Source organism: Periplaneta americana, chromosome 16 (assembly GCF_040183065.1).
Source record: "Periplaneta americana isolate PAMFEO1 chromosome 16, P.americana_PAMFEO1_priV1, whole genome shotgun sequence".
Classification (NCBI taxonomy): Eukaryota; Metazoa; Arthropoda; class Insecta; order Blattodea; family Blattidae; genus Periplaneta; species Periplaneta americana.
In genome coordinates this window covers 160,210,295-160,226,710 of record NC_091132.1, presented here as the reverse complement: position 1 = coordinate 160,226,710, position 16,416 = coordinate 160,210,295, and the positions used below count along the sequence as shown (strand labels likewise).

The 16,416-nt window shown below is 35.5% G+C and overlaps 1 protein-coding gene across 3 annotated transcripts in view; it reads left to right on the top strand.

The window, feature by feature from the left end:
- LOC138691614 (zinc finger protein 98-like) overlaps nt 1-16,203 on the top strand; it is a 41,588-nt gene extending 25,385 nt beyond the window's left edge. For all 3 annotated transcript variants that reach the window (XM_069813761.1, XM_069813759.1, XM_069813760.1), the window contains 2 exons: nt 4,283-4,365; nt 9,722-16,203. In XM_069813761.1, coding sequence (XP_069669862.1) covers nt 4,283-4,365; nt 9,722-10,706 — 1,068 coding nt within the window. In that variant the 3' untranslated portion in view covers nt 10,707-16,203. The remainder of the gene's footprint in view (nt 1-4,282; nt 4,366-9,721) is intronic.
- Nucleotides 16,204-16,416: the final 213 nt, after the last annotated feature.

Sequence of the window (16,416 nt, the reverse complement as noted above, 5' to 3'; positions counted from 1 at the left end):
CCCGTAGAGAAAACATATTTTGTAATTTCGCGATAAATTATGTAGCTAATTTTGAGTGGATTCCAGAGTAGGTTATAAAATTTACAAAATATTCAGATAAATATGTAGAGAAACGTAAAATTACAAACTTTGAATTCATTTTTGAGATACAATAAGTCAAATTTATTCAAACGAAAACACATGCAAATGTTCAGACTTTTGACTTATTTTAATGTAAAATACTGAAATAGTTATTTTACATTATCCTGCTTCATTAATATGCTACATTAATCTGTACCCAATAACATAATATATAATGCAGCCTAAATTTCATTTCTAATGTAATCCACGAAAGCTTTTTCAGGTACAATTGAGTTTGAATATTAGCCATTTATGCCAACTCACATTTATTTAATGGTTATCAATCCATAGAATTTAATTTACATTCATTTTTTTTCTACCAAAATTTATTACTTTAAAAATTTTTGTATACCAGTTTAAAAGGTCATATTTTCCAGCTACTTTACATTACGTTTATTTTTAATGTATATTTGTTCCTTATTTCATATACCATATTCTTGAACTACAAGATCTTTTTCATACCACACATTTTATTTTATTTTACACATGTTAACCTAGTACACATGTAAAAATATGCATATTTAATAAGTATTTATTCATAACGGTGTCATTCCTACAAATCAGTTGATGTTATTCCAGTTCACCAATTAATAATAATAACTCGTATTATTTTCTTTCATATGCCGTTTTATTTAAATATGCATAATTGTATACACCACATGTAATGATGCCTTTTATAGTATTTTTAAACTTATATCATTTTCCATTATTTTAACCTTGGACATGTCTTTATATTTTTCAATATTAATATGTATTGCTTATATATTCTATAGATGTCAAATTTTATGTCTAAAGATGCCCACAATTGGGCAAAAACGTTAACACTAATGCAATTGTAAAATAATTATTTCAGTATTTTACATTAAAATAAGTGAAAAGACTGAACATTTGCATGTTTTGTTATTTGAGTAAAATTACAAAATTCAATTGGCGATTTTGAAATTACTAAAACTAAACATTATATATTTCAATTTTTCATTTACTTCTTATGAGTAGATTCCAACTTACTTAAAATTCTCAGGAAAGTCATCAAGTTGACGAAATGGTTGAACAAATTTTCTACCAAATTTTTTCTCTACGATATAATGATCATTATGGTCATGTCATAGGAATTTTTGTGTACTTTAGTGTAATTATATGATACATGATTTTGCCTGGCAGAAATAATGGAGCAGAACTGGAATAAATTAGACATTATTAACATTGTTATGTAAATATGCGCAACATTTAATTATCGATAGAATATATTTGTTAACTGCTGGTATTATAAGCACATAATTACTATCAAGAGCAAACCGAACCAGATCATTTACAGAATGGCAGTGAAATAACCTTGCAGATTGAAAAGTACAATACGGTACTGGTACATATAAATGAATAGAAAATCTATATTACGGTTTGTGATTAAATGCACGGTTAATAAAAGAACTAAGTTTGTATTTTCAGCAGTATGCAATCATCGTCGCTAACACCCCACTCATGATGCAGATGTAAGAGCTCAATGAACTCGGTGTGTTTGGGTAGGTGAACTGCTTTCTGCCTCGACATTGCCACTAGTTTGATTCGTGCAGTGGCTTGAAATTAGAGGTTTTTAAAATTAAGTTTACACAAAAACCGTCCACGCTATTCAAATAGGCCAGAGGGATAAATTATTCTTTATTAGATATCCTATCAAAAATCACGATCTTACTCACAATAGTTACCGAGTAAGAGGTTGTTAAACATTTGGGAAATAACATTTGTTTTATGAAAAAAACTATGAAATTTCCACCAATATGATATAGTTTGTTGTTACATACAACATGAGCTATTCACTCTGAAAGTTTGCAAGGCTATTTCACTTGCACCTGTTAATGCAAAAATTTGTGGCTTGACAATGACATAGTATGCGACATTGTCAGAAAAATGGGGATTTTACCAATTTCGTCCAAAGATGTGGAGTTACAATTAGCATGTCTGACCGTTAACCTAGCTAACCAGTGTCCAAATACTGGATGGGACAAGTAACCTGGTTGAAGTTTCTTCTGAGTCTATTTCTTAACCCATTGTGAGCAAATGCTTTGTAACTTCCGCCGCTGAACACTGAAATCATTCTGCTGGCATTATCACCTTCAATTTACCCAGACACTAGATATCCATTGGAGTTGATAAACTGTCGTAAAATAAGCCACTTACAAAGTCCACCAAATTAGTGACTTGAAATTGAGTTATTCGTTCATAGATAATTTTTGCTATTAAATAGTAGTTAAAGAGTTATTATATACCAGCCATTCCCCACCATTTTGCCGTCCCACACCCTAGAGATCTGCTGGTGTGCGGCAGAATAGCGAATGCGGCTCAAGTCATTCTACAGTAAACACAGTGTGGGCAGATAGAAGTACATAGTGTCCCGACTCACGTTAATGCATGGAATAACCGCAGCAGAGCGCTTTTGTACTTTTGGGCTGTTAAAATACCTGGTTACGATATTCTTGGTTCTTACACTAATGTGCACTATTATAGTAAGATTTTGCTATTTGCCACCAATGGAAAAACGGAAAAAATATTTGTATAGCATAATAATGGTGGTGGTGGTGGTCGCGGCGGCTGTGGTGGCGATGGTGGTGGTGACTTACCGAGACAACTTATGTGAATATTTCGAAACTTAGTTGACGTGGTGATTTCTAAGCTTGCAGTTCTCTGCGAATATTTTTCCACTCGGAAGAAGAATCTGCACTTCATGTAATGTAATAATGGTTTTGAAATTGCATCTTTTTTATGTTCCAAACTGCAACTCACTGTCTAAGCTCTAAAAAAAAAGTCACTCTACATTTCACTTTCAGAATGCAGTTTTTGTTTTATTTTGATTTCAGTCTGAAGAAAAACTTCGTAAACAATTAGGGATGGCCTAGTTAAAAAGGAAATGCCACTATTGGAGCCGAAATCTCTTATTTCACTAAGGTTGGAATCACTTGTGGGCACTTGACTTTGTTCACGAAAAAGTTGTGCTCATAGTTTACAATGAATAAATTGGTAGAATGTTTTAGCACGTATCTAACCAAATTGTTAATAAACATCTCTCTCTAGTATTAAGATATTTATAATTCTGGTCCATGAACTCTTCCAATCTTGATAATGTGGTTTCTATTCCCGAAATATAATCCTATCTTTCAGTGATGATTCCACATATCTGATAAGTCCTTATTACGTTGCTCTTCTTTTCTAGCAAGTAGTCGCATTTGATTTACACAAGAAGTGAGTGGTGTATCAACTCTAAACTCACAGTTCCCTCCAGATGACAAAGTTTGCTTAATAGGGACGTAAATACACTACAGTAAATGTAAATAAAGAAACTTTACTACAGATGGGTGTTCGTCACAGGTGAAAGACCACAAAATCCCTAAATGGCGTTCAAAAGGATCTTGGCTAAGTTTAGACGTCAAAATATATTTGTACCCTTTGTCCTCTAGCCATTCACTTAGTTGCAGAGGACTCAGAATGGATAGTAACAGGGATTCCATTGTTCTAGAAGATGCGAAACTATTGCTGGTAGTTTTTAGAAGCTGTAGAAAATTACGTGGATATTGTGTGAGTCATCATTCTTGTAGAATGCTTTGATGGTATGCGTGAATTTAATCTGTTTGAAACTGTATTTAAATTTTTATGAACTTTTTAGTACTTTCAGAGGCCTCAAAACCCACCGACTCCGTTTGTCGAAAAAATTTTATTCCATCAGCAACACCTCTACTCTTGAGTTTAAATGTAAGCATTGGTTTTAAGTCCAATGGGAGCCAGGTAAATAAAAATTAATTCATATAAAATTGAAAATATTTTACTATGGTATATAGGTGCTTATACAATTATCTCATTTATTTGTATTTTATAGGCCAAAATCACTCCTACGACCCTTGAAATTTCCGTCCTGGTATATATCTGGGATTACATACCAAAATAGTAACAAAAGGATTACGGTGAGGTATAATCCTATTTATTATTTCAGAAGTATTCTTCTTCATTGAAAAGAAATACGCCTTGTAAAATCTGTGTCAACAATTGTCTTCTGTTAGGTGAAATTTACTAGGCCGAGTATGATCCATATGCTGTTCTGTGGTATCTAAAATCGATGCGCTTTTGTCAATGTAAGTTGTGCTATCTTTCTGTTTTATTTGTACTGTATTTTTAGGAAGAGCAGAGTGACTTGCACACAGAGATTGAGGAGCCAAGGGGGGAAGTAACGGAACAGGACAACGAGGTTTTAACCGAAAGGTGAGTGTGTGTGTGAGTTTTCACGTAGAGAGTTCATTGTGTTTGAAGTTTCGTTTTCTTTACTGTTGAAAGCACCTGCAGAAGAACTGTCTGTCTGAATCACCCAGCAATAATCAGTTACCACTTTAACACTCCACTTCCCTTTGTCTCTGGTTTCCATAAGTACTGTTCAAACTTTTCTTCTTGTTCTTCACTAAAAGTGTCTAGGTTTGCAGTAAAATAATAATAAAATGCAAGAAGTGGACGTTTACACTCATATTGCAGCCCAGGGTCTTCAAATGTTCCAATTTAATTTCTACAGTTTCCTTATAATTGAGGCCCTTCTTATTCCCTAGGAAATTATGACCTGCCATTTTGAGTGCATTGGAAGACTTTTTCTGTGGACCAGTTATCACGTTTACAAACTCACTGTGTAAAATTATCTTTCCCATTTTATTCATTTGTTCCTTTGTTTATTTGTTTGTTCGTGTGTCTGTCTGTTCTTTCGTTCATGCATTCCGGTGTAATTAAGGGCATTATTCTATCTCTTTCACACCACTAGAAATACAATTACATTAATACATACAATGGTTCTTGAACAATGTTGTTTCACCAGGTTCTGATTTCTTTCTGTGTGGCCACTGTTTCGTCTTCCAATGTACAGACCTAGCCCTACTCTCCCATCCACATAAGAAATACGTTGGTGTTGTTATTAACTAATGCAGCGTTCTTATCAATAATCTCTTATTGTCCAATATTTCTCACACATAGTGAGTTTAGAGCAGTGTCAGCATAGGAACTTGTGATTTTGAAGTCACGGGTTTGCAGTGAGTAAGGGATTGTAATTGTACGGGAAATAACAATCACATAAGTGAGAGAATTTATGTTCTTCGTCCCTGAGGTACGTAATGAATAATAATGATCACCAGTAAAAAAAAGGTGTAATGAATTTATATAACAACTTCTACAAAAGACAAATGAATAAGGCATAATAATTATTTAAAAATTCAAATATTTGGGTTACTATATAATTATGTTTCTATGACTATTTCTTTATAAATTAACAGTACTTCACGTTAAATAATATAGCATATTCTTCTAGGCTAAAATTGTACGTACTGTACTTGAATTATATTGTCAAGAAACATTGGAAGAAAGAGGCATATACTGGTATGTAAATGCATGCACAAAATGAACAACAAAGAAAAGTAATTATTTCGTAAGCTTTTATTTCTTTGTTTATTTGTTGCAATTGCAATGCTTACATATAATGTCGAAAACCATTTTCTTATATCACAAGAGCTAATATTTGTTAAGTTTCATGAAAAAAAAAAAACTGGTTATACCTCTATGTACTGCCGTACATTGATATTACTTTTGAAACATATTTTTATTTCATTCTCTAAAGTAAAAAGTAAAAATTTCATTAATTGAAGATAATGTGATGATTACTTCAATGCTCTTTACTTTTTAGCAGGAAGTCGAGTGATGCACTGTATTAAATATGTACTTTGCTATGACGTCTGGCATAAAACTGCACGTAGCAGAGGGATATCAGGGGAGGTAAGGTTTGAGCGCGTGCTGTGCTGGAAGGAAATTGAACAGCAGTAAGAGAACGAGAGTGGGATGATGTCGCTAGTTTAGACGAAAGGGCTGGACATCGCTGTAAATGTTTCTAATCCATTTCTTCCTGCAGACAGCACACTGGACAAAATGGTGAAGAAATAATTCAAATTTTTGTTCAAGTGTTTGTAGGTATAAAATTAAATGGGATTATTGTTAAATACATAGACTTTTTTTATATATTTGTTTTTGTTTATTTATGTCTGACGTGTTTTTTATTCCTTTAGGAACTGAAACAAATATTGATTTTGTTTATAAAGACCAGGTCTTACCTATTAAGAGCCTACAGCTGTTGGGCAGTAATATTTTACAAGACAGACGTCACAAAGTTTATTAACAAACGCCATGTAACATTTAAAATTAATTAATTAAACCTAAAATACAGAATAATTTTACGCTACTAGGAGGTCAGCACACAAGCCATTGTAGGAAAAGCAGACATCTTATCCCTACGTCACACACACCTCGTATGGTTACCTACATTGTAGACGGACGAGTTTCAATAAACAAACAGAAGAGCAAAACCTTTAAGTGCAGTTCGTTAACAAGTGTGAAATGCTCGTAGAACTTAGAATTTCTAACTATCAAGAGTCGACCCATACTTTTTGCTGTGAAGCATATATTCTATAATGTGAAATCATTAGTGACCTATAATATGATTCTTTATTGTGCCGTGCTGTATATAGTAATTGTTATTCCGAATGGTTTCATTAATTTGTCCTGCCTGTTTATTTTCCATTATCAAAAATGAGGCTGATCAACATCTGCATATACTTAAGACTCGAAATTCTAAAAAATTTGGAATGCCTCTTTCCTTAAACAACATCACTAATAGCGTAAGAAACAGATCAACCCTAATCAAGTGCTAGAGTTGAGTAACAGGGGAAGCTCATAAGAGACACTGAACCAAACTTATACTGTATTCATCAAACAAACACTCAAAATCGTTCATTCTTTCATACTGTTCTACTCAAGGGCAGATCTGTCTTTGCAAACCCAGTATTCTCCAATCTTTCCTAATTTCCGCCTTTCTCATAGTCTCCGCTTTCAACTCATATGTCTCAATGTCGTCTGTTGTCTGAAGGTACTGGTCAGTTTCCTGTCCGGCAAACTTGAGAACATGTGGCAGTATCCACTTTTCCTTCCATTTCCAGGTGATATAGTGGATAATGCAGCGCTCATTCTATGGAGTGTGTTATCAGGCACTTCCATACAAACACACTCTGGCTTTCTCATTGCTACAGTTGTAGATCTCTGAGTGATGCAGGGACATACCTTCTGGTCACCTGGTTCAAGCAGGAATAGACGCCTATGATCTTTATGCTTCATTTTCCACTCAGGAGTTTAGAGATCGTTCACACAACTGACGTCATTTATTTATGTTGGAGAATATTAGCACAGATCACCTCAGGAATTGTATATTCACTAGCAGTTTTGTCCACAGTATCCACCCCTGCTTTGGATTTGTTATAGTCGAGTATTATTTGTGGCTTTAAATTGTTGTCTTTCTTCGAATTAGACATGTCATGATGCTGTGATGGCAGTAGCAGAACACGGTCTTCTTCTTCTCCTTCTTCTTCGTCTTCTTCTTCTTTTTCTTTTGTTTTGGATTGTAGACTGTCAGTCAAATGACCAATACCCCAAAAGAAACAGAGAGATCTTCTCTTCCTTTCCCTACCGTGTACGTTTGGGAATATCAACTTCCTTTTTTTTCCTCGCCAGTGAGGGCTAGGTTTTGAGTTAAAATGTTCTCTGTCAAATTACAGCCTGTGAAGAGTTCTTCGTTGTTACCCTTCGTCCAATACCCTAGAAAGCTAATATAACATCATGGACAGTTCTCTTTCCTGGGTTCTTGTCTGTTCTCTGGAGTCTCATCAGGAAAAGCTATGACTACTGTTTTTTTTTTCGATTCTGGAGGGCCCTTGTGGACATCATGCCACACGGAACCACCATTAATTCTAAAGAAACTTCAAGCTCAACCGAGTCGTGTACGACCACATCAGGAGAAGCATAATGTTCTCCTATTGCACGACAACGCAGTCAGTCACAGGACCACAGACCAGATCAGAAAAGTTGGATGGATAACACTCAAAAACGCCTTACAGTCCCGATCTGGAACCATACCACTAACATCTCTCTGGTAAATTGAAAGAATCTCTTCGCAGAACGAGGTTTGAAGATGACGACTCCCTCGTGCACGCTGGTAAAGTCTGGTTCAGACATGTTGGTCCATACTTTTACCGTTCAGGTATACGAACCCTCGTTCAAAGGTGGCGTAAGACAGTTGAAAGGGACGGGGATGATGTGGAAAAGAGATATTTTGTGCCGAAAGAATGTATTTACATACTGTGAAAATAACAGAGCTGTAGGACAAAAACCTAATTTTTAAATAAATGTTGTGCATGACACTTGACGTGATCCTAGTATAAACATCGTAAATATGACAAGTATAAGGGTAGAAAAAGTTATAGCACATTTGCATTCCCGAATTTCTAAACAATCGCAGAAAATAGCACATTCCTGTCGAAAAATATGACTTTGGACAAAGAGGTTGTAGAGATAAGGACCAAATTGGCGAGACAATTTAGAGACATCCAAAATTACTCACAAATATATTACACGGATGCATCACTAATGCTATTGTACCTCCTGGTGAAATGGGTTTGTTTTGTTTTAAATATCCAATAATTGATTCGGGGAGTGCAGTAACTGCACATGTCATGACAGCTGAATTTTTCAGTATACACAAACACCGGTATTACTGGGGGTAGTTGACATCATTGGTTATAGTACTGGCTTCTTCAAACAGAAACCTAATAAATGCCTCGTTTTATACCAAATTTATCGGAATCTAATGAATTGTTCATGAAATAAACCAATATATATTAGCTTGACATTTGCTGTTTCTGCAAGTAATCAAAATTATAGTGTAATAATTTCAGTTCTACAAACGTTTATTTGTCAAATTAGGGATATAATATATGCTAAGCCCTACTGTCTACTTTATGCATAATTTCAGGATATATATGAACTTATTCTTCTACAATATGCCACTGAAGAATATTATTGTAAAATTCTTGATATTCATGTGGTATGTAACGCATAAGTTTGCGTATATCGTCAAGCTTCCCTTTTTGAATTGACAAGATTTTGTGTTAATATGCCAATGAAGGAGGTAAATATGGCATTCTCCTTTGTACTTACAAGGAAGCATTCTCATGGGCACAGATATAAGAATTAATCTTTTTTTCTTCCATCATTTTAATGATGTCATAATTTTGGCCACTCGAGCGCAATTACGAAGGCTGTAAAAATTAATTACTCTGGGGCCGTTTACAAAAAGAGAACAAATTATCATGGAAAGTTTTATTGAAAGAGATATAGCAATTATTGAGTCATTTTTCAACGTATTCACCACCAGAATAGAGACATTTCTCATTGAGTGGGATCAATTTTTGTATCCTTCTGTCGTAGATATCTGCCGTGTGAAATCGGAACCATTGTGTTGGCACATGTCTTTGACACGTGTTGTTTCTGCACGTTTCCAGGATTTCTCAGGTCTCCAAATGTGAGACGACTATACTGACGTATGTTGTTTTCAGCTTGGAATGATAGTCCTATATCAGCAGTCCATGAAACTCGAATAAACTCATTTCGCCACAAATAGTGACATATGCTGTTTCTGCAATCCCTGATTCAATTGTATGTATATTTGTTGCGATTGTTGTGTAGACTCACAGTATCTTTCCTTTAGGATTGCAGCTACCAATGAGAGGAATGTGTCATCAGAATTCGACAGTCTTGCACTTGAAGAGAATGAGACTCTGTGTGAGGTTCCCAAGAATTCAGTTTCCTCGGGTGAACCTTCGCTGACTCGTGAAGACGGGAAGAAATACGAATCCCAAATGTCTAAAATATCTGTCTTGAATTCTGCAAAGTTGAGCGGACTTTCACCCAAGGATACAGGCAAGAAACTTTTAAAATGCGATCTTTGTAATAAGTGTTTTTCAAGCTCAAGTTACCTAAAAACTCATGAACGCCAGCACAAAGGCGAGAAACCTTTGAAGTGTAATGTTTGTGGCAAGAGCTTGCAATCGAGTAGCATAAGAATGCATAAACTAATGCATGCAGGCGAGAAACCGTTCAAGTGTGATGTTTGTGGCATTCGTTTCTCTCATTCAAGTAGCTTAAAGAGGCATAAACGCGTGCACACAGGCGAGAAGCCTTTCATATGTGATGTTTGTGGCATTCGTTACTCTCATTCACATCATTTAAAGACGCATAAACTCGTGCATACAGGCGAGAAACGTTTCAAATGCGATGTTTGTGGTAAGTGCTTCGCAATGTTAAAAACATTAAAAGCCCATATGCGCCGGCACACAGGCGAGAAACCTTTCAAGTGTGATGTGTGTGGCATTCGTTTCTCTCAATCAAGTGACCTAAAGAGGCATAAACGCGTGCACACAGGCGAGAGGCCTTTCAGATGTGATGTTTGTGGCATTCGTTTCTCTCTTTCACATCATCTGAAGACGCATAAACTTGTGCATACAGGCGAGAAACCTTTCACATGCGATGTTTGTGGTAAGTGCTTCGCAATGTTAAAAACATTAAAATCTCATTTGCGCCAGCACACAGGGGAGAAACCTTTCAAGTGTATAGTTTGTGGTAGGACTTTCTGTAATATGAGTAGCATAAAAGTCCATGAACTTCGGCACACAGGCGACAAACATTTGAAATGATGTGTTTGTGGTTATATTTTTTGCTGTTTTTATCCATACAGAGCCAATTCTGCCAGCACACAGTGGAGAGACATTTCAAGTGTACTGTTTTGGTTAATGTTTCTCTAACGTGGGTAGCATCAGATGCCATGAACTCCGGCACTCTGGAGATAATTCTTTCAAATTTTTATTTTGTGGTATTTGGTTTTTGTCTGCTACATTCTTTAAAGACCCATTTATGGCAGCGCACGGGCGTGAAACTTTTCAAATGTGTTTGTCCCTACTGTATCTCTCAGCCGAAAGGCCTATGTTTCCATGAACACTTGCAGACGGGAGAGAAGCTTTTCAAATATGATGTTTGTGGCAATTGTTTTTCGCATTTAAGTAATTTAAAACGTCATAGAGAACCGCACACAGGCGACGAACCTTTCAAATGTGTGTTTTTGGTAATTATTTTTCGCAGTTACGTAATTTCAAATCCCAAATACAACTCCACACAGGCGAGAATCCTTTCAAATGTGATGATTGTGTTAATAGTTTTTCGCTGTTATGTAATTTATAATCCCATTTAGGGCTGCACAGAAGCAAAAAACCTTTCAAATGTTATGATTATGGTAATTGCATTTCGCAATTACGTAATTTAACATTTCATCTACAGCTGCACACAGGCTACAAACCTTTCAAATGTAATGTTTGCGGTAATTGTTTTTCGCAGTTACGTAATTTAAAAACCCATCTTCGGCTGCACAGAGGCGAGAAACTTTTCAAGTGTGATGTTTGTGGTTTATGTTTCTTTCAGTCGGGTACTCTAAAAATTCATGACTTCGGCACAGAAACATCATTTGTTCGTGCTGTGTGATATTGTTTTTTTTATATGGTATTAATTAATTTGATTATGTGTGTAGCAAGTGCTTCTCATGCAAGAATTAATGACCTATTCTTATTTAATCATGGATATATTTTCCATGAAATAAGAAAAAAATTGTTTGTGTATTGATATCAGTTACCTTCTTCTTCTATCGGCATAGAACTGGTATCCAGGAGGTCTTCTTACGCACTGGTCAGGTAGCCTAAAAAACCATGAACACCTGTAGAAGAGAAACCTTTCAAGTTTGATATCTGTAATAATGTGTTTCGTTTAGAAAACTATTTTAAATATGTCTTCTAACATATAGAAGTGAAAGATTTTATTATATATATATATATATATACATATATATATCCAATGCCACCAGGATGTCTTTTCAACATTTCTGGTCTTCTCTCCTGGCTGTGGCTTAATTGTAACCACTTCTGAGGTTGGGGCGCCTGGAAGGCGGAGTTACATTACCCTGTTGATGTGATAGGATGATTATGATAATGTAGTGCCAGGAGATGTCTTAAATCTAAACTTAACCTAAATTCCAGACCATGGACGAACACAGGAATAATCCACTTTAAGGAAAAATTCCTGTGCTCTAACCTGGAATCGAACCCGGGACCTCATGGACTATAGCCAGAAGCTCTGACCACTAGACCATGAGGCTGGTCGATTTTAGTATATAGTATTTAATATTTATTTATTTAACCTAGTAGAGATAAGGCCGTCAGGCCTCTTCTGCCCGTCTACCAGGGGATTACAACTATAGTATGAACAATAAGATTACAATTAATATTAAATTTTCAATTACTTACTTAAAAGTGGCTTTTAAGGAACCCGAAGGTTCATTGCAACCCTCGCATAAGCCAGCCATCGGTCCCTATCTTGTGCAAGATTAATCCAGTCTCTATCATCATATCCACCTCCATCAAATCCATTTTAATAATATATTCCCATCTACGTCTCGGCCTCCCCAAAGGTCTTTTTCCCTCCGGCCTCCCAACTAACATACTACATGCATTTCTGAATTCGCCTATACGTAGTACATGCCCTGCCCATCTCAAACGTCTGGATTTAATGTTCCTTATTATGTCAGGTGAAGAATACAATGCGTGCAGTTCCGTGTTGTGTAACTTTCTCCATTCTCCTGTAACTTCATCCCTCTTAGCCCCAAATATTTTCTTAAGCACCTTATTCTCAAACACCCTTAATCTCTTTTCCTCTCTCAAAGCGAGAGTCCAAGTTTCACAGCCATACAGAACAACCGGTAATATAACTGTTTTATAAATTCTAACTTTCAGATTTTTTGACAGCAGACTAGATGATAAAAGCTTCTCAACCGAATAATAACACGCATTTCCCATATTTATTCTGTGTTTAATTTCCTCGCGAGTGTCATTTATATTTGTTACTGTTGCTCCAAGATTTTTGAATTTTTCCACCCCTTCGAAGGATATCTCTCCAATGTTTATATTTCCATTTCGTACAATATTCTGTTCACTAGCCATAATCATATACTTTGTCTTTTCGGGATTTACTTCCAAACCGATTGCTTTACTTGCCTCAAGTAAAATTTCCGTGTTTTCCCTAATCATTTGTGGATTTTCTCCTAACATATTCACGTCATCCGCATAGGCAAGCTGATTTAACCCGTTGAATTCCAAACCCTGCCTGTTATTCTGAACTTTCCTAATGGCATATTCTAAAGCAAAGTTAAAAAGTAAAGGTGATAGTGCATCTCCTTGCTTTAGCCCGCAGTGAATTGGAAAAGCATCAGATAGAAACTGACCTATACGGGCTCTGCTGTATGTTTCACTGAGACACATTTTAATTAATCGAACTAGTTTCTTGGGAATACCAAATTCAATAAGAATATCATATAATACCTCCGTCTTAACAGAGTCATATGCCTTTTTGAAATCTATGAGTAACTGATGTACTGTACCCTTATACTCCCATTTTATCTCCATTATCTGTCGAATACCAAAAAATCTGATCAATACTCGATTTATTACGCCTAAAACCACACTGATGATCCCCAATAATTTCATCTACGTACGGAGTTAATCTTCTCAAAAGAATATTGGACAAAATTTTTTACGACGTCAACAAAAGTGATATTCCTCGAAAGTTACCACAGTTGGTTTTGTCCCCCTTCTTAAATTACAATTACAATAAAAATTAAAGTACGACAAGATTGCCTGATTAATGAAAGCTAGACATTTTATCATAGAAGTTAAGAACAAAGAATATTTTTGTATTTACTGAATTACAAATTAAACCTACAATAACAAAATTCTATAGTGATGAAATTACCGGATATTGAAATATTTTGTGATAGGTTAAGAGAACTATATACAGGAAACCATGTCTGAACAAGTCTCAATTACTGACCAAGTGCCTAGTAAGTTTGCGGTTGAATTCAAGTTTATTTCGACAGTCCCTGATGCTAGCAGGAAACGAATTCCAGAGTCTTGGCAGGGCTATTGTGAAAGAGGATGAATATGAGGAGGTGCGATGGAATGGTATTGTTAGTATTGTGTCATGGCGATTTTGTAATGATGTCTTTGGAATGTGTTTCTTTCAGTCCTGTAAGCTAAACCTTCATGGGCCCTAGCACACGTAAGTAATCTTTTAGGCCTTGTTCACAATAAACCGGGATCTGAAACGAGAACGGAAATAATTTTCAAATACGTAGGCTACATTGAAATGTGACCATTCGTAATTAATGAACTTGCACAGAACGTGAAAGTGGATACATTTTGTCGTCGTCATATGCTTTTTCCTCGTATTTTCTCTAGTAAGGAGGCCGTGACATGAAATCTTCTTCATACAGTGAGTCTAACTATCTAAACAATTCAGTAGAATCCAACGAGTTAGAAAGAGAAAGATATAGAGTGGTCATTGCTCCGCCATGTTTGAAGAAAATTGAACGGCCGTCGGTAATGAACTTATGCGCCCAAAACAAAGTGGGCGTGGTGATAACTGACATTAGAATCGTCAGCTGTCTTAATTTCGTTTGCATAAATCAGTTAAACTGAAGTGGAAAAACCTAGTATTTCGTCAAATACGTGCTAAGAACTTAATCTAAACTTACGTACGCTAAATTTAAAACACTTGAGCTATTCCTAGAAGGAATGCTTTAAAGAATAACCTAAGCAAAATTGTCATGTAGTATGACAAGAAGTCCTAGCAAATATACTGAAGAAAATGTTAATATTCCTAGGTTCTTTTAAATGTGACCTGCAAGATTGCCTATAAAATGAACGAGTATGATTCGGATGATTTTATTAAATTGTTTTCCCAGTCTCTACAGGTTGCAAAACTATTTACTATACCATAAGATATAGAATGAAAGTAGGCCCTATCTGTAGTAAACAACCTTTACCTCCAAGCTTGTAACGTGGGTGAAACATGACAAAACACGCTTTCAGTTTTTTTTTTTTGTTACAGTAAAGTATAATTATTATTATCGAAATGTGAACGTGAGGCCAACAGCCGGCTGGTCTGTCTGAGCCTTTCAAGGGCTGTGGCACCACAGATAATTATTAGTGTATAATTGAGCACCCACGTACAATAATGGGGTAAGTAGTTACGAAATATATTCATACTTACCCCATTATTGCACATGGGTGCTCAATTATGTTCTTTCATGTCCTTCCAGCCAAAATACTAACAACAATACGACCTACCCCAGAGTTTTGCGTTATTTTGGATGCTAGTGTCGAAATACAATTTTAATATTTGATTGCTATTACTAGGTTTGAAACGGAATTGTAGCGGTTTTATCCGTATTTAGTTTAACTTTATTACTAGTGAACCATTTATTTGATTAATCGTTTGTCTTCGAAATAGGCCGACTTCTTATAAGCTACAGCTCATCGTCTTCTTGTATAAGCAGTAGGGACAGAAGGAGCAGAAATAAAGGATGCCGGTGTCGAAATACAGTTTTAATATTGTATTGCTATTTGTTTTTCACTGGGTCTGGAACGAAATTGTATTGGTTTTATCCGTATTTAGTTTAAGTACATTACCAGTGAACCATTTATTTTGTTTATGCCGGGCGTTGTTACACATTTATGCATGAAAAAAAAAGTGCTGCTAATTAACAAAACTATGGACTTAACTTCATAAAATTTACATGAAATATGATATATCAGTTGTCTTTTTCCTTTTGACATTGCAGTTATATGCAGCACACAACAGGCATGTTTTTTCTTCGGTTTTTTGTACTTCTTACCTCCGTTATACAATATTGTAAGCAGACGAATTTTTACAAATGTGGGCGCTTAGCTCAGGTCTGCCGTGTTTCGCGGTGACACCGCAAAGAGCGCTGTACAGGACAACATGGCCACTCTATAGTCTTCTCTTTCTAACTCGTTGGTAGAATCATTTTCGGTGTTATGCTACACTTACCTGAACATGTTACCACGTGAATTGAATTCATATATATTTTAGGTCCTAAATTTTCAAGGTGGTGAACGTGTGTATATGTTAGCCGTTGGTCAATTATGCACATATAATATCAATGAGTTATATCGAAATACGTGTTGTTACTGACATCTATAAGCATTGCCGTTTCCGTTCTTGGTTTGTTGTGAATCAGAAAAAAACTTTTGTAGACATATAATCAGACTACTTGTAAACATTTTATTAAAGTAACCATAGTTTTACATATGTATCATGTTATTTCTTATGTATACTAAGTCATGACCATGAAAAATATAGTGCAACGTCGGTTTGTGATACAAGACTACATAATGTAACGGGCTTTGTGAACTATACTGTACTAAGTATAATTGTTGAATAAAATCAATCAATATCAATATGGAAACAGATTAATTTCTTCCAACTCCTACATACAACAATTAA